We start from the raw sequence: 19,689 nt of genomic DNA, 5'->3' as shown, positions 1-19,689 counted from the left end.
ATGAAAAAGTTCTGGATGTCTGTTGTACAATAGCGTAAATATACTTAATTATACTAGACTATATACTGAAAATGGTAAAGATAGTGAATTTTGTTATGTATTTTTATTATGATTTAAAAGAAAAACCTATCAAAATGGACAATTTTGCTACTCTTAATATTTACTCTTAATATTTAAGTTGTCCAGGAACCTGATGTATTAATTTTTAGGGTAAAGGAATGTTGATTTTTGTGGGCCCCATAGCAGAGACGTTTAACTTTTTTGCTATCCTATGTCCTTCCTCAAGTCATGGGGAACTCAATTAAGCTTGCTTCTTTATTGGCATCTTTGCCTTGAGTGTAGCCTGAGGAGAGCTCATGAGGTTTCATGAGTAGCTCAACATATGTCCATTTAACTTTGACCAAGGCACTCAGTCTTACTAAGCAAAGACCAAAAGATGAGCAACAAAGGAACCATATCCCAGTGTGTCTCTATGAAACCTGTAATCTTGGGCAGGTTACCTACTGTCTCAAAGCCTCAATTTATCTGCCTGTGCAATGAAGGCAGTTAAGATGGATGATGACTACAGAGACTTCCAGCTGTGTCCCAAGAGTGTGATTCCCTATGCAGGTGGCTGGCCTGTTGGTAACAAACGTAAGGATGTGATCAACTCTTACATCACTGGCAATATCCCGGGAGGCCTTGGCAGCTACGATGGGAATGGCGTCACTTCTTAAGTCATAGCCTTCTTTCTTGGCTTCTTCCATGGCCTGGCGATAGAGGTTCTGAAGGAAGAAGTAGTAGCTTTTAGATACAGTGCTCACTTTCACGCTAAAAATGTATTTCTGTCAAAGGAAGACTACTTTTGGATGCAGAACACTAGTATGTTTAGCCTTAAATAAATTTAAAAAAAAAGTCTCTTTCTTCCTTTTACTTCCTACATATACAAGCTATTTATTTAACTTGAAATTTTACTTTCAGCAGGTCTAACACAACTTTTCCTTGGATAAATCCTTCTAGATTTTACACATTAAGTCATTAACTCTGAAATGTGCTTGGATGGCTCAGCACTTATTCTTTTCATGAAATAACCAAGAAATGACTTTATTTAACTGCAAATTTGAATTAGGACCAATTTTACTAGCAGAGAATATGATTATATAACAACAACACTACCATCATGAGCATGTACCTGTATTCAAACAGTGCTAAACGGAGGATAATCCATTGTTTCTGAACATCTTTGTTAATATTGATTTGCTCTCTATTCATTTTGTCGATTGCCAGAAATTGCTAGCAGACAGAGGGATAGCAGATACCAGATATTTATGAGACAAAAGGACAAAATTGATGAAATTATAATAATTTCTTTATGAATTGGGACATACCCACTGTTCAGTTTCTGTGGCAGGACAGATGCACACAGAAGGTGGAACACAGGTATTCCATGGGAACACAGCTTGAAAACCATGGCATTAAACAAATCATCTATACCAGTAGTATTCAGTCTTTTTTGCTTGTGAACCATTACAAGAATTTAGTGCTTTGTTATTAATAATTTTTAAATGAATTTAGAGTCTGAGAAGGATGTCCTTAAATGTTTTTAATGTAGATTATTAACGTGTGACAATTCACATTTTTTTCATGTTGAGATTTTACAAGGTAAAGCTAAAGTAAATAAGAATAAATTTAATGTATTTGAGATAAAGTCCCAAGGGCATTTGTTCTTCTTAAAAATTTCTAGGGACTTCCCTGGCAGTTCAGTGGTTAAGAATCCGCCTGCCGATGCAGGGGACACAGGTTTGAGCCCTGGTCCAGGAAGATCCCACATGCTGCAGAGCAAATAAGCCCTGTGTGCCACAACTACTGAGCCTACGCTCTAGAGCCTGCGAGCCACAACTACTGAGTCCATGTGCCACAACTACGGAAGCCCTCATGCCTAGAGCCTGTGCTCTGCAACAAGAGAAGCCACTGCAATAAGAAGCCCTCACACTGCAACAAAGAATAGCCCCTGCTCACTGCAACTAGAGAAAGCCTGAGCACAGCAATGAAGACCCAATGCAGCCACAAATAAATTAATTAATTTAAAAAAATTTTCTAGAAATATTCATTTTGTAACTAGAGTCAAATACTCTTATACTTTATATTTTTCCTTTGAAGAATAAATTCTCAAGTTTATCCTTATGTATAAGTGGGAAAAAATGTGCTTGAATCATCTTCCAGCTTCAGGCCAAACAAAATTTTTTCATTCTTTCAACATTAGAAAAAGATGCACGGCTTCAAAGAAAACACTTTTATTATCATCAAGGCTACGTTTTAAAGAATGTTTGGTACGTTATTTATCCAAGAGAACTAGAATAGGTAGATGAGAGTTTAAGAGAAAAAAAATAAGATATAGTTACTTTGTTTTGTTAAACTTTACTGAGCTAAGTACGGAATGAAGGTACCATTCGTAACGGGTTGAGAAGAAATTCAGGTGGGCCGTTTTGAAATCTAATCTTCAGGAGACAGTCTTTAGGGAATTAACATAATCATGCAATTTTAAAGAAATAAATCCAGATGAAAATTTTAGAAATTAAAAAAATAGCCCAATTTCCTCTCAGCAGTCTGAAAAGAAAATACCCTACCTCATCTGAACTAATTTTATCAAAAGGGAGAGGCTTAAAAGCATTATCCCTTTGGGATAGAAACTAACTTCATCTGCCTGGGGTGAGGCAGAATGTCTGGGAAAAGATAGTCCAACAGAGAAGCCCTGTGGCCAAGAGAAAAATCGTTCATTCAAAAATGACTGAAGCCAAGGTCAATCAAATCCTCGTGATCAGGCTTGTCCTTGGGTCTGTTTTATAACGCTAGACAAAAGGAAATTGTCTCCTCTTCATTTCACTTGTCATGCCTCTTCTTTAGGGCTACATTATGATAGGCAAAAGTAATTAATGGGTAAAATAATAATATGGTCAAGTCTTGAAAATGAGTATTTAAAATTTCCAATGTTCTCAAACTAAAGGGAAGTCTGCCCTTTTTTTGTTTAATGAAGACACAAAACAACATGTAAGAAATCAATATTCATCTTGAATGAACCAGGTAAGTCTTGACTTTGGCAAGAACAATTGGGCAAGAAGCTTTTTCTGCGGCAGTACTTCTATTCTGCAAAGATTTGTGATGGCAAGTTTAGTGGGGCTGGAGATAGTATGTAAAAAAAAAATGTTTTTTTAATTGTCCTCAGGCAATTTTGAGATGGATGAATTTAAGAATTTTTATTTCTGTTCTTGTAAATAAACTGAAGTTATTTTGAGCATATTAAATAAATCTAATCTTCACGGTGACTTGAGCGTAAAGGGAAGAAATTAAAGTTTATTAAGCAGCTACTGTATGCCAGGCTCTACACTGGGCATATTATATACACTACCCCATTGAGCCACCACAAAAATTCTTCGATAGACATTTTTATCTCATTTTACAGATGAGGTAACTAAAGAAAAACTCATAGAACAAATTTTGAAGTAAGTACTAATCTGATAAATAGCAATAATTATTTTTTAATTAAAATTACAATATGATTCTATCATTAATAGTTGACTTTGAGAGTTTCACCCCGCTCCTGACATGGAGATATTTTTGTATTTATCCATTTCCCTATGTATTTTTTTAATTGAAGTATAGTTGATTTACAATGTTGTGTTAATTTTTTCTGTAACTATTCTTGAATATAATGATACATATATTCAGGGTAGGTTATGGCAAAAATAAATAAATAATTGGTCAACATGAGAATTAAATCCATAATTCTGACCTTTCTACTACATCAGCAAAATAACGTGGCCAGGTCAAAACAAATGGTCTTACCCCACTATAATTTATTTTATTTTGTCTCGCCAACATAATTTCAGGTGTATCAGGCATCATGTGGATTTGGGTCTTGTCTTTGTCCCAGGCTTCTGTGTATAAGCGCTGTGAAGGATAAAAAGGTTAATGAATTAGAACAACAATGTTTGCTGTAAACAGAGGTTTCCAACTTAGAGATCATGACAAAGTTGAAAGCCAGCCTTCTGACTATCTGGGCTGTCTGCTGTATATCAACATTCTTCAATCTCTTTGATGTTACAAGATATTATTGTCACTAAATATAAGTGTAGACTAAGATATGAAAAGAAAATGTGTGTGTGTTTCATTACAAGATCACCTCCACTCCAATTAAATTAAAAGCAAGTATTTTCCAAGCATGTATACACGTCCATATGTACTGAGGCTGTATCAACAAATTCTTCCCATGATTTCGTCTGTTTGTCTGTTTATTAACTGCAAATTTACCTGGATATGCCATCTCTAGATTTCTTTTTGATAAAGGTTATGAAGATTTGCACCTGACTTGTTTGTTCTATACTTACTTAGATAAGTACCCAACGAGAAAGAAACCTTGATACCAAACATGTACAACTGTTATAGACTTAAAACAATTTAAACACCAAACAGCTGTCCTACTCCTAACTCTATTTCACAAGCGATGTCAAAGCAGAAATTCCCACATATACTTGGGGAATCCCAATACAGAACTCAATCAAATCACCATACACAGGATGGCAACTAGATAAAACAAACAAAAGGACTAACTTAATTAGTAACAGATATTCTCAAGGACATACAGCCCTGTTTTATTTTCCCCCACATTGGGGGCTCACCTTGTTCATGTTGATGGCGTTGTTCTTGGCCAGCACCTGTTCCAGAGAATCAGCCACACTGGTAAACTTCAGCTTGTCTGGACTCTGGCGGTAGATGTTGTCACTCAGTATCTCTGCAGCTCTCTTGCACTTGACCACATCCACAGACCCAATGGGGACCCAGCCAATGCCTCTCATCCACTGGAGATCTGATTTATAAATGTTCTGGTGAGACCAAACACAAAAGCAAGAATTACTGAAGCTGTTAGGACTCCTGATTTCAAAAATGAATGAAAAGGACTGGAAAAAGTGGATAGGCAAACTTCATGTCTATGTCTTTTAAAATATGAAGCCCAATTGGATATAGTTCATGGTATTATGTTCTCTCTAAAAGAAAAGTAAGGCACAGTAAATTAAAGGTGGAGAGGAAAAAACGTTATTTTTTTCCTGAGGGCTTTACCTAATCCTAGGCCATTATCTGCATATTACTATGTATTATCGTCATGAGCATGGTCAACAGTGGTGTTTAAGGAGTCTCAGTACTCACGTCACTCTGGAGGTCATAGGCCTGCCGAGCGTGCATGACGTCATTCTGGTCGGGCAGGCAGGTCCACTGGTGCAGGTAGTTCTTGTAGTCCGCGTCACTGACCAAGGTCTGGCACTTCTTGGCCTGCACCACCCCCAGCATGTCCACTGGGCTGCTGAACTTGGTCTTCCACTTCTCAAAGTCCTTCTTGTACTCCCGGTCACTCTGGATCTTGGCCACATGCATGGACCACATCATCTTCGGGTCATCTTTGATGTCCCGGGCTCCAATGTGGTGGCCAAGCTGCTTGCGGTAACCATCTTTGTATTTATACTGAAATAACAGTAGTCATTTTAAAAATAAAAATGAATGAAAAGGGCTAAAAGTCTTATTAATATAAAACTTCATTATTTTAAAATTGGTAATTCTTGCAGAGAAATAAATCATCTGAATATCAACTTATCTCCTCATCCTAAACTCTGATGAGACTTCACAGCAATACTCTAATGGGGAGCAGGCCAAACTTCATAGTTCTGTGCTTTGCAGACACTAAGTCTCTGGAAATAAAGGCAGCAGCACTTTTCAGAATCAGTTGGAGTTGTAAACTGCCATTTTTTTAATCTTTTTGGGGCCAGTGAAATCATTAACCCAGAAGTTTTACACATGATTTTTAGAACAACTCCTGAGTTCAGAGGAAACTTTTCACTCCCCTGCCCATCCCGCCTCTCCCACATCTGGCTCTGCTAACTTTCACAGGACTCCTGAAATAGACTGGCTTGCATTTCCATCCTGTATACCGGCTCTACTGGACACCAAATTTGGGTGAGGTCTGTTGGGATTCCGCGAGGAGAAAAAACAGATTATATAACTACAAGAAAGTGTTTTGTTGTTGGCGATGGTAAGAGCTGACTCTGGATTAGCTTCTCTCCACTTCAGGCAACAAAATTACACAAATCCTAGCATATATTTACTGAAGTCTGAATTCTCTACCAAAGGAACTTCTTTCGGAGACAGTGGAAAGAGAAATCAGGCTATTTTGTTGGTTTTGGTTGTTATAAAACTTTTTTTTTCTTTTTTCATTTAAAAAGAACTCAAAGGAAGCACTTAAGGCAATTTTTCAAAGAAAGGGTTGGCAAGAATCCAGAGCAGGTTTGGGGAAGGGTGAATTTTCCTGAACCTGGCTGTACCAGATCTTTTTCTTATGCTGAACCAATACACGTACCCAAGCTTTTTCCCCAACTCTTCTGTCATTTTCTTATTTCTATGTGCTCAAAATATGCAGATGAATGCCTTATAGTTACAGATATAAACAAATGTAGATTCAAATTCCATTTTTTAACTGAAGTTTAGGATACCCCCTCTGCATATGGGACCTGAATATTAAAATCTTTTGGAGTTAAATTATTAAAGCTCTTTTGAAATGAAAAGCATTTCATTTAAAGCACAGTAAATGTGCTTTAACTGGCACCAGGATGTATCTTGCTGTTGTAATACTGATTCTGTCCCACCCCCATCCAGCCATGTACATATGTGGAGTGTTGGTACTCACATCACTGATGATGTCCCTGGAGGCCTTGGCTGCCACGATCGGGATGGCATCGCTTCGCAAGTCATAGCCTTTCTTCTTTGCTTCTTCATTGGCGAGTTTATACAGAGCCTATAGAAGCAAAGTCAGACTTAAAGCAAAGTTTTGATAGCAACAATTTGGAGTCTAACAGGTGACATATCACAAAATTTAAAAAAGGATAGGCTCCAGAAACAATCTAACTTTCTAGCAATATTGGGAAGTAAATAAATTATATTTTACCAAAAAAAACTATGTAGCATTAGAAACAAATGAAATATATCAATGAGCATTAACATAGATTGATAGAGTAATCTATTATTTATATCACTATAGATTAATATATATAATATGTAGATTATGATACATTATGCATAACATAATATTAATGTAAATATAATCTATGTTAATGTTAATGTAATATAGATTGATAGGCAAAGCATCAATCTATACGTATTTCTAAATGAAAAAATTGCAGAACAATGTGTTTAATATTATTCATTTGTATATAAAATATATATTTATATACTTTTACCTAGTTCTTTATCACTTAAACATTTTTGAAAATCATGTAATATCTTATGATGTTTAAAAAAACAAATGAGAAAAAAATTAAAGTACAATTTAAAACACAGTTAACTTGACTATAATCACAACTTTATGATTCTAATTTTTGGCTGGATCATATCAGTAAAGCATTCACCTATAAAACTGCATTTTACTTAAAAAAAATAGTAATCAGTATTGTTAATGGAGAGCACTTTTTCCCCATGCCTGAGGTTCTCTTTCTATAAAAGGAGCTCGATTATTTCATCTCTGCCCCTTTACTCTCTTTACCCTGGAGAGGTGCAGTGATTTCCTGATGTATCTAACTGGTAGGGATGGGATAGCAGGGCATGCCCAGCTCAGCTCTGACCTCCTCCCTCTAGGAACATGCCCAGTGCCCTCCTCTGCTTCTCTGTGCGAAGCAGGACTCTCCCCTGAGGGAGGTAGAGCTGATTGTCCTGCTCCAGTGTGGCCTGTGCCTGGATGGGGAACCTAATTCTGGGGTTCACTTAGCAGGTTTGTTTGGCTCTCATACAAATGTGTACTTGAACCTAACTTTAGTAGTAAGAGATGTGAGATTTTGACTTCTAGTTCCACTCCTTTGTTTTACTTCTCAATTTTATTCAGGATCCAGGTGGGAAAGAGGTGCATATTATTAGAGGTCCCCTTGGTAGGGTTGCCAGATTTAGCAAATAAAAAGATAGCATGCCCAGCTGAACTTGAATTTCAGATAAATAACAAATAATGGTTTCATATAAATAATGAGCTAGTATTATATCTGGTTATCCTACGCCTTGGAAATGCCAAAAATACTCCTCAGTTCCACTGACCCACACTGGTAAAGACCATAAATGGAAAAGATAATGTGACTTCAGTTTGCCCCTGGAATCCTATAGCGTATGATATTCAACCCACAGATGAAAGGTTGGATGGCCTGAGTGTTCATATCGCAGAGCTGCACGTACCATGATAGCTGAGGTCCGAGAATATCCACAAAAGTGTAGAAGACAAACAATAACAACAACAATAACAACAAAACAAGCGTGGTCCCCCAGGATTTTGCCCCTACCGCACTGTAGTTGAGCTTGTTCTGCCTCGCCAACGTGATCTCCGGGGTATCAGGCATTATATGAACTTGAGTCTTGTCTTTGTCCCAGGCCTCTGTGTATAAGTGCTATCAAAGAATATGTTGATAGAAAACCATTTGAAAAAAAAAGAAAACCATTTGAAATAGGAATTACAAAAAGCCAATTAAAGCAGGAATGTTACTGATCTAATTAGGAAAATTAACCACACTAGGATTTAAGGTATTCAGCTGGAGGTTTGTCTTAATGATAGTTACCAGGGTTACAACTAGGGATAATAGAAAGTACTTAGAGGATTTCAAGTACATCATTTAGGAGGTAAACGTGACCCCACACCTGCATGGATAATTTTAACTCCACTAGTCACTAAAGTCTAAAAACCTCTTTTGGCATCTTGAAGAAGCTTGAGGCAGCTGGGGCTCACCTTGTTCATGTTGATGGCATTGTTCTTGGCCAGCACCTGTTCCAGAGAATCAGCCACACTGGTAAACTTCAGCTTGTCTGGACTCTGGCGGTAGATGTTGTCACTCAGTATCTCTGCAGCTCTCTTGCATTTGACCACATCCACAGACCCAATGGGGACCCAGCCAATGCCCCTCAACCACTGGAGATCAGACTTGTAAACGTTCTGTGAGGAGGAAAAAGGCAGGAACTCTTCAGTAAGACTGAAAGATTTAGGGTCAACGTGCAAATAGAATCGATAGTAAAGTTACAATTCTGGTTGTTGCTCTTGTTGGTTTCGTAGAAAACTGGCTCCCTGTGTTAGGCAGACTAACAGAGGAAGTATGTTCAAAAACGAGCCAAAAATGTAACCAAAAAATGATAGAATATTTCAGGTGGTTAGGACAGGAGGAATCCAAATGAATATCTTCTGTCAGCCAGTTCAGTGGATGTTCACTGCTCGTGTACACAGGAAAAGAATGCCAACCCAAAGTGAGAGAAACCACACATATGTCGACCTACAGGCTGTCAGTAAATAAATATTAGGTCCAGTCAAATGAAACACTCTGCAGCCATTAAAAGCCACATTTTAAAGAATATCAATGATTGGTAGAAATGTCATTAATGTAACAATAACGAAAAAATAGCACATAAAACAATCTGTATATAAATTACATGAGCAGGAGTGGGCTTTTTCAGTGGTTGGATTATGTTGGATTCTTACTGCTTTCTGTGTATTTTTTCTTATATTTCAAAATATCTGTAAAGCTCTTGGTTTCACAACAAAAAAGAGAAGTTAAAATATAATAATGACATAGAACCTCTGAAGCCCTGAGGCAGACCTTTGACTACTTCAACACTGTCCAAGATTCAGGACAATAAATGACAATCTTTATTGGTCCAGAACCCGTCTCTTCCCCACCAAATCCTCAGGTTGCGAAGCACAAATTCCTTTCCAGAATTGTCTTTCCATATCTTTATTTAACACTTTAAGTCATTTTTTCTGCTAAAGACTTTTGTGTACTTATTAGGCATTCATAACTACTTCACAACGGTGGCATTGGACCTTTGCCCAGATCATTTGAAGGATTTTACCTGTAACGGCAGTTAAGTACAGCATACAGACAGCTATTTTACTGTCTAGACTAAAAGCCTATTGGAACCGCCTTATGCTGACTAGTTATTGCCCCTTAAATAACAACAGCAAGAATGAAAACAATAACATTTAACACCTCTGGAGTGCTTCTTAACTTTCGAATGCTTCCCACATTATTAAGACCGTGTCACCGTGAGAAGGAGGTGATCTCAAAAAGGCACTTGACAAATAGACAGAGGCAAGCAGTCTGTCAATGCTGTCATTCTATGGGTGACATTAACCGTTTTTAACTACCTTTCAGATGCAGGCAAAGCCTTTCTTTGCAAAACACAGGGTTCTGCATGTTGTGGAAAGCTACAGAACAAATGTGGGAGTTTCCACAGGTAGGCTGTACAATTTCTAGGAACAGCCATTTAATGTATAATTATGGTTAATTCATGTTATTCTCCAAAGTCCTCTAATGCTTAATAATTCCTTTAAATGTCTATAAAATATATGCTGCAGGAAATGTGCTTGTCACACCCAGATTTGAGATGCTGCCTCTGTTTCTAATAGGTACCGGTTCTGTCATTACCACATGACCTCTCCACAAAGAGAGCTGTGCTGAGAGGCCAAAGTGTCAATGGAATGACCCAACAGCTTCCAGACACAGTGACTTCTTTTATTTCGTAAGAGTAACGATTAGTGTTGTAGCAGTATTCTGCTAATGATAACCTCATTTGTTTTGCAAGGAAGCTAAAAATAAATTTCTGAGTAATTTTTAAAAATAAAAATGTGTTATTTCCTTCCCCCTTAAAAGAATAAAATAAAACGTCTTCCTGTGTTGGACCCTGAACTCTAACACTGCTTAATTCCAGTCTTATTTTTATAAGGCCAGGTCCAGTTGGTAAACTTCACTTCCTTATAAAGCCTAGTAATGTATCCACAATAAAGCAATAAAACTATACTCTGATTCAAATCTCATTCGATGACCAAGAAATCCTAGCTTGAGTAGGCCAGTGGATTGTTTACAAAGGATAACGTTCATATGCTTCAAGTTATTTCCGCACACAGCCCTGTTACGGACGTGGTACTCACATCGCTCTGGAGGTCATAGGCCTGCCGAGCGTGCATGACGTCGTTCTGGTCGGGCAGGCAGGTCCACTGGTGCAGGTAGTTCTTGTAGTCCGCGTCACTGACCAAGGTCTGGCACTTCTTGGCCTGCACCACCCCCAGCATGTCCACTGGGCTGCTGAACTTGGTCTTCCACTTCTCAAAGTCCTTCTTGTACTCCCTGTCACTCTGGATCTTGGCCACATGCATGGACCACATCATCTTCGGGTCATCTTTGATGTCCCGGGCTCCAATGTGGTGGCCAAGCTGCTTGCGGTAACCATCTTTGTATTTGTACTGAGATGAAAATGCACAAATTAGATTTTTATTTTAAGCTCGTAGAGGTCACAAACCTGTACAAAATCATCTTGCTTATATCGCTGTTGTACGTTGACTTTTGCTAATAAGCACTAACTCAAGGCAATATCCTACCTTTCCCCTAGAAGCTTATAGAGGTAATAAAATAGATGGAATTCATATAATTGTAGTGTATACCCCAAATCACCTATGGCCTGGTAACAAGGAATAGTTCCAGGGGCAGCAAATGCACACAGTGGAGAGGCCATGTGGACCAAGGGACTTGGAGAAATGGGTCAGGCACTAAAAGTACATCAGAAAAGAGATGCACTTGGTGACAAGATGTGTTTAATAAGTAGTAAAATGAGTGTCTGGCTCCTTTGAGGATGAAGTCAAGGTCAAGGACTACTTGCAGTAGCAACAGAAGAGAATTTCCTGTTTCATAATGGATTCAGGCATTCAGTGGTGGTGGCAAATCGGGGCATCATTTTGGAAACTGGTTATACTAGGGAAGCTGACCTAGCAGCCCAGTTGCTTAGAGCATGCTCCTAATAAAGTCATGGGTTCTCATCTCTCATGGACCAACAGTGTTGTTATTATTCCATGTCCAAAGACGTTGTCCTGGAATCCGAGCCAATTATCCAAAATACATGCTTCTAGTCTCAAAGATAACTGAGTGAGAAAGTATAAACGAGTCAGCAGAGGCAATATAGTACAGTGGGAAGGAATGAGGTTGCTTGGAGTTTCAACTCCATCACCTACTAAGAGTTTGATTTTAGACAAGTTGCTTAAGCAACGCATAAAACAGGGATAATCACAATCTTACATCCTAGGGTAATTATGAAAAATAAGTGACATAATGCATATAATATTCTTAGCACAGATTTCTCAACACTTCTTGGTTATTATTATTTTGTTATATATTATTATTGGCATATATCCATTTGTAGGAAAGGTACAACATACGTAAACTAAAGTGAGTCACTAATATGATCTTCCAAAATAAAGAGCAGCATATTACCATATTCCCAAATAGTGGGTCTTCATTTTTAGAGCAGTGGTCTGTTCCTCAAGAATTCCCTGAGGTACCAGGAAGGATGATGGTTTTATTCTGGGAGTCACAAGCCACAAGCCAGGAGCTAGTGTTAAGGGTGCAAGTTTGGGCTAGTCTGGCACTGATCAACTGCCTTCTTTTCATGATTTTACAAGGGTGAATTGTAATGGCAAGTGTCATATGCATTTTTTGAATATTGTATATTAAAATGCTGTATAAAGCTACGCCCTGATTCTCACTGGAAGAACTTAAGTTTATGAGTCACACTTTCTATAAGCACTGTGACAATTTTTATATAAGCATCTCCAAGCCTGCAGCTACACTCTAACAAATTCCACATGAATGGATCTTTCTCTGTTCTTGGTGGATCCGCTTTCACTGAAGATACTGTGACTTAGTGGCTATAAAACTTTTCTGTAAACATCAAATTTTTCATTTCCCTCAAAACTAGGTTTTTGAAAAACCCTACACAAATACATCAGGATATACTTCCAAAGGGCCAGGAAAGTTCTTTTAGAAGATTTAGTTCAGTGAAAATGTCACTTCAGACTGACCACATACTAGAAGTAAAACTGACAACTCACATCACTGATGATGTCCCTGGAGGCCTTGGCTGCCACAATCGGTATGGCATCACTTCGCAAGTCGTAGCCTTTCTTCTTTGCTTCTTCGTTGGCGAGTTTATACAGACTCTAAATTTCGGCAAAAAACAAAATCAGTTACAGGTTGACATTCATATCCAAAAATGACAGACGACTAAAATAATTCACCAAGTTCTACACGGGTAGGTGCCTGTAATAATGTCACTTTTGATAGTTCTAAGCTTTCTGTGGTTTTGGCTGAAGTTGAGACTTAAGCATGATACCTATATGGAATATGGCACCTTTGTTTTTTTTATTTTAAAACTTATGTTACATTAACCATATACAGATATTATTCATGGTTTTAAAACTTTTAGTTATAACAATGAATCAGTTTTGGAAAGAACTGGAAAAATTAAGCTGAAACTCATGGGCCTAAGGTGGCAAAGTGTGGACAGAAGGGACACTCATTTGATCCACATTTATTCTGCACTGACTCTGTGCCATGACTGTGCTTGGTACTTGGGAAACAAAGATGAATATGAGGCCTCTCCCATCTTCAGGGTTTCTGGGAGAACTGATGGAAAGACTGATAACCTGCGGAACAAGCTGCCAAAAAGTCAGACCATGAAAGGTGTTTTAACCATATTATTAAGAATGAGCTCCACGGGACTTCCCTAGTGCCGCAGTGGACAAGACTCCACGGTCCCAATGCAGGGGGCCTGGGTTTGATCCCTGGTCAGGGAACTAGATCCCACATGCATGGCGCAACTAAGAGTTTGCATGCCACAGCTGGGGTGCCTGCATGCTGTTACTAAGAAGCCAGAAAGCTGCAACTAAGGAGCTCTGGGGCCGCAGCTGGGGAGCCTGGCTGCCGCAACTAAGGAGCCCACGAGCCATGGCTGGAGAGCCCACCTGTCACAACTAAGACCCCACGCAACCAAATAGATACATAAATAAGTAAATATTTTTTAAAAAAAGACTGAATGTTTAAAAAAAAAAAAAAAGAACGAGCTCTAGGAAGGAGCAATTTATTCTGAATTGAAAATCAGGAAGTTTCCTCAGAGGGCATGACCTTGGCATTGGACCCTGAGTGATAAATATGGTTTCAATAGACTGAGATGGTGGTCAAGGGCAGAGGAACTTCCATGAATCAAAGTACGGGGCAGTGAAAGTGCAGGGGCGTCAAGCGGCGGTGGCAGGGGGGCAGGGGCGGGCAGTGCCAGAGGAAGTGGCAGGACAGAACTGAAAAGAATCGGGAGTCGGACTATGAAGGCCTGGTGCTAAGATAACTTTATCCTTAATTCTATAGGAAAAGGGAAACCAACAACAATCTTTGAGGAAGAGTGACATCATCAAATTTGCATTGTATCTTCCTATCCTAAATGAGAAAGAAACACAATAGAAATGAACTAAACTGACAGAGAATAGTCAGAGAAAGCAGACCAGGCGGGTTAGGCAATCGGTTCAGGCATTCTTCCTGGGCCTCTTCAAACCAGGGGCAACATACGACATCTCTGAGCTTTTGCAGCAAAGACAGAGTTGACAGTTCCAGAAATGCTGAGTGGCTAGTTACAGGGACCCTTTGTCTCTCAAAATATCTGCTCATATAGCACACGCTTTCCTGTAACACTATGGGACCTATAGTGCAGGTTCAGCTGAAAATTCACTTAATTTTGATTTCAGAGTGGGACTTGACAATTTTAGTTTGGGGTGACAATTAAGAGCTAGTTATATAAGCATTAAAATTATAGTTTGCACCCCTGAAAAATAAAATGACTTAAGGTGGTGGCTAGTCAATCTAAAGTCTCTCAGTTATATTCTGCAGAAGAGTAACACGCTGTTGATTTATGCTGTCAAAGAAACAATATTTTCCTCACTGGTAGCACAAAGCTGGAAGAAATAACTAATACATCATCTGACAGAATCTTAGAGTCACAAAAATCTCCACAGGCTTAAACCAATAGGCTCATTCTAAGAAAAACATGCAGAGAGATAAATGTCAATCTTTGAACTGAGATTTAAGTTGCCAAATGTATAAATACAAGATAGAGGAAACCTAGTTTAAGCCCATGTAAGTTGTCTTAGGGTTTTGGTTGAGCCCAAGTCCCACGCACACCAGCACTGACATAGCCCCAAGGAGCCCCAAGGCACAGAGTGCAGAAATGGAGGATAAATGTCCAGAAGAGGAAATGCAATGTCGGCTGTACCCTACACTAGTCATTCCTCACTCGCAGGATTTTGTTTGGTTCTGAGAGTCACATTCCAGCAGGGGTGTCATGTGAGGAATGCCCAGGAGCTTGGGATGCTTGGATTATAAAGAGAACCTGGGGTGAAGTGGCAGCGCAGGCACACAGTGCCTATGGAGTTGGCACAGTTTGGTTCTGCATGGTCTTAGAGGATTATGTGGGTCTACAGAGAGAAACCATTGACCCAATACATGAAAAGCATCTTCTAAAGGAACTTTCCAGAACAAATAGGTTGATTTATGAGATTTATAAGCACCTCGTCACCGAGAACACTTAAGCGAAGGCAGGATGACGACCTATTGGGCGGGGACTCCTGCACTAGAGGAGACTGACCTCTCAGCCTAAACATCTGTGCTTCGGATATGGGGGCACACGGCTCTATGCTCACAGAAAGTGAACAGAAAATGGGCTTGCTAATATATTTATATATTGACAGATTCTCTGTCTCTGTCTCTCAGTGTTATTTGATAGTCCTGTGGGGTTTTTTTTTTTTTTTTTTTTTTGCGGTACGCGGGCCTCTCACTGTTGTGGCCTCTCCCGTTGCGGAGCACAGGCTCTGGATGCGCAGGCTCAGCGGCCATGGCTCACGGGCCCAGCCGCTCCGCGGCATGTGGGATCTTCCCCGACCGGGGCACAAACCCGTGTCCCCTGCATCGGCAGGCGGACTCTCAACCACTGCGTCACCAGTAAAGCCCTGTACTTTGATTTTAATCCTTGTCTTAAATCTTTTACATTAAAAATCTTAAATTTTGACCCTAAAGTACAATTTAGGAAAAATCAGTCATATGTGGCAAATACATTTAGCACAGCTCTGTAGCATAAGGAGAAGATAAATGTATTTTGGTCTATTGCTAATTTCTTAAATTAATAAAAGAGGAAGGTCTAATTAATCTTCTGGTTACTGCTTAAATCATTCATTCTTATAACTTGCACTTCCGAAATGATAATATGTGTTACTTGAAGACTGATGTTTAGGTAAGTGAGAAATGAAAGAGTTGGTATTCACACGGAGCAAGAAAAGACATTCTTTACAAAGTTGTCATTTAGTATTACATCACCATGGAATGGATTAACTGAAATATGAAACACCATGCAAATGTCATAGAATTAGCATCTGCTCCCACCTGACTGTAGTTGATTTTGTTCACTCTTGCCTGCGTAATTTCTGGTGTATCTGGTGCGATGTGGATCTGGGTCTTGTCTTTGTCCCAGGCTTCCGTGTATAAACGCTAGCAAGGAAAATATAAAATGTCATCAGGAAAAAACTTCAGTGTATTGTTAATCGAAACTTCAAGGCCACAAGAAGTTTATAAAGAGAAATAACAAAAGGTTACGTATTTTATACACATTATGTATTTTACACGTATCTTCAAGTAAAGTAACCAGTTCACAGTAGAACATATATGTATGAGTGCCTTCTTATACTCTGAGTTGTATGCTTACAAAAGGAAATTCAGAATATCTTTTATGCAGAGATGATTTTCCATAAAAATGTACCATTTTATCAGAACTACGAAATAACTACTGAAGTAAATGTTAAAATATAAATGACATAGACATTAGGTAGACAGATATGGATAGATATAGATAGATAACAGACAGATATCTTTTCTTGCTCACTGCTCTATTTCTTTCTTCTCCTGATCATGCTTCTTTTCCTTTGGTTTAGCTTTAGGAGTCCTACCTTGGTTCTCTGAACTCTGAAGCCTCACCTTGTTCATAGTGATGGCGTTGTTCTTGGCCAACACTTGTTCCAGAGAATCAGTCACGCTGGTAAACCTGAATTTGTCTGGAGGCTGGCGATAGATTTTATCACTCAAAATTTCAGTTGCCCTTTTGCATTGTTCCACATCCAAAGAGCCAATGGGAACCCAGCCGATGCCTCTCAGCCATTGGAGATCTGCCTTGTACATATTCTGTTGATACAAATAGCCAATAAATATTTATCTCTGGTTTGGGAAGGCATTTTCATCAGAAGGATCTGAAATAAAGTAAGAACACTCTTGAAAACGTAGTTTGGTGGACAGGCAGGGTATCAGACAATATTCCTTTTCGGTCTGGAGGGTTTGACATTTAACACTCACAGGAAAAGAAGAAATGTTATGCTCCACTTGCAGGGGCTGGTGAGTTTGGTGCCACTTATCCAAGGGGTGTTAATTCACTGATTTCCCACCTTTGCACGGCATTATGATCCTCAGTACTCACGTCGCTCTGGAGGTCATAGGCATGCCGAGCGTGCATGACGTCGTTCTGGTCGGGCAGGCAGGTCCACTGGTGCAGGTAGTTCTTGTAGTCTATGTCACTGACCAAGGTCTGGCACTTCTTGGCCAGCACCACCCCCAGCATGTCCACTGGGCTGCTGAACTTGGTCTTCCACTTCTCAAAGTCCTTCTTGTACTCCCGGTCACTCTGGATCTTCGCCACATGCATGGACCACATCATCTTTGGGTCGTCATGTATCGCTCGGGCACCAATGTGATGGCCAAGCTGCTTACGATAATCTTCTTTGTATTTGAACTTGAAGAAGAAAAATACTGATAGTCACCTAGTATAACTTTTAGTATAAAATGATTAGTAGGCTCAGATTTTCCTATTCATTAAAAACATGTTTCCCCCCGAATATATAAATAATGTGTGTCTGCATCTTGTAAACCATTTAGAAAATAAAGCTTGTATATGTATACAAAAAAGAAAATAGGCCCCTGCGCCTGGCCAGACCCTGCATCGTCCTGCGCTCAGCCAGTGTGCGCCCTCGTGTGTTCGGCCTCCGCAGGGCCCTTGGTGCTGCTCTAGACGGGGGTGGCAGTCAGCATGTCACCACTGGGTGGCCTTGTGCATGCACCGTTGGGCCCCGGGGAGCACGGGTGAAAGATGAAGGAACTAAGACCCGGAAAAGTGAACTCATATATTCAGAAGCTCTCTGTTTGAAGATTACACAAGCTTTGTTGTCACCAGATTGTAAATAAACTTATTTTAAAAATAAATGAGGGGAGACCTTCAAGATGGCGGAGGAGTAAGACGTGGAGATCACCTTCCTCCCCACAAATACATCAGAAATGTATCTACATGTGCAACAACTCCTACAGAACACCTTCTGAACGCTGGCAGAAGACCTCAGACCTCCCAAGAGGCAAGAAACTCCTCACGTAGTTGGGTAGGGCAAAAGAAAAAAGAAAAAACAGAGACAAAAGAATAGGGACGGGACCTGCACGTCTGGGAGGGAGCTGTGAAGGAGGAAAAGTTTCCACAAACCAGGAAGCCCCTTCACTGGTGGAGACGGGGGGTGGCGGGGGGGAAGCTCTGGAGCCACAGAGGAGAGCACGGCAACAGGGGTGCAGAGGGCAAAGCGGAGAGATTCCCGTACAGAGGATCGGTGCTGACCAGCACTCAAGCCTGAGAGGCTTGTCTCTCACCCGCTGGGACGGGTCGGGGCTGGGAGCTGAGGCTCGGGCTTTGGAAGTCAGATCTCAGGGAGAGGACTGGGGTTGGCCGCGTGAGCGGAGCCTGAAGGGGGCTAGTGCACTACAGCTAGCTGGGAGGGAGTCCCGGAAAAAATCTGGACCTGCCTAAGAGGCAACAGACCATTGTTTTGGTGCGCGAAGTGAGGGAATTCAGAGCACCGCCTAAATGAGCTCCAAAGACAGGCAGGAGCCGTGGCTATCAGTGCGGACACCAGAGATGGGCATGAAATGCTAAGGATGCTGCTGAAGCCACCAAGAAGCCTGTGTGCAGGCACAGGTCACTATCCACACCTCCCTTCCGGGGAGCCTGTGCAGCCCACCACTGCCAGGGTCCCGTGATCCAGGGACAACTTCCCCGGGAGAACACATGGCTCGCCTCAGACAGTTGCCACGTTACGCTGCCCTCTGCCGCTACAGGCTCGCCCCACATCCGTACCCCTCCCTCCCCTGGCCTGAGTGAGCCAGAGGCCCCTGATCAGCTGCTACTTTAACCCCGTCCTGTCTGAGCAAAGAACAGACACCCTCAGGCAACCTACACACAGAGGCGGGGCCAAATCCAAAGCTGAACCCCAGGAGCTGTGCTAACGAAGAAGAAAAAGGGAAATCTCTCCCAGCAGGCTCAGGAGCAGCAGATTAAATCTCCACAATCAACTTGATGTACCCTGCATCTGTGGAATACCTGAATAGAAAAAGAATCACCCCAAAATTGAGGCGGTGGACTTTGGGAGGAATTATATATATTTTTTTCCTTTTTCTCTTTTTGTAAGTGTGTATGTGTACACTTCTTTGTGTGATTTTGTCTATAGAGCGTTGTTTTTACCATTTGTCCTAGGATTCTGTCTATCCATTTTTTCTTGGTTTTAGTGCTTGTTATAAGTGGTGGATTTGTTTTTTGGTTTGGTTGCTCTCTTTTTTCTTTCTTTTTTTATTACTTTTAAATTTCTAATAATTATTTTTTATTTTAATAACATCCTTCTCTTTTCTGTTTTTGTCCCTTTTCTTTTGAGCCGTGTGGCTGACAGGGCCTTGGTGTTCTGGCCAGGTGTCAGGCCTGTGCCTCTGA

General features: G+C 40.2%; 1 protein-coding gene across 1 annotated transcript in view; it reads right to left on the bottom strand.

Moving 5' to 3' along the window:
• Window positions 1–19,689, bottom strand: part of NEB (nebulin) — a 240,272-nt gene that overhangs the window by 104,198 nt on the left and 116,385 nt on the right. Inside the window, exons 63-74 of the mRNA XM_073807710.1 lie at window positions 17,371–17,682; window positions 16,878–17,081; window positions 16,290–16,394; window positions 12,920–13,027; window positions 10,970–11,281; window positions 8,780–8,983; window positions 8,340–8,444; window positions 6,710–6,817; window positions 5,182–5,493; window positions 4,656–4,859; window positions 3,823–3,927; window positions 657–764 (exon numbers count right to left, since the gene is read on the bottom strand). Coding sequence (XP_073663811.1) covers window positions 657–764; window positions 3,823–3,927; window positions 4,656–4,859; window positions 5,182–5,493; window positions 6,710–6,817; window positions 8,340–8,444; window positions 8,780–8,983; window positions 10,970–11,281; window positions 12,920–13,027; window positions 16,290–16,394; window positions 16,878–17,081; window positions 17,371–17,682 — 2,187 coding nt within the window. The remainder of the gene's footprint in view (window positions 1–656; window positions 765–3,822; window positions 3,928–4,655; window positions 4,860–5,181; window positions 5,494–6,709; window positions 6,818–8,339; window positions 8,445–8,779; window positions 8,984–10,969; window positions 11,282–12,919; window positions 13,028–16,289; window positions 16,395–16,877; window positions 17,082–17,370; window positions 17,683–19,689) is intronic.

The sequence above is a fragment of the Tursiops truncatus genome, chromosome 7, assembly GCF_011762595.2.
Source record: "Tursiops truncatus isolate mTurTru1 chromosome 7, mTurTru1.mat.Y, whole genome shotgun sequence".
Lineage (NCBI taxonomy): Eukaryota > Metazoa > Chordata > Mammalia > Artiodactyla > Delphinidae > Tursiops > Tursiops truncatus.
The sequence above is the reverse complement of the archived record's forward strand: the minus strand, read 5'-3'. Positions and strand labels throughout refer to the sequence as shown.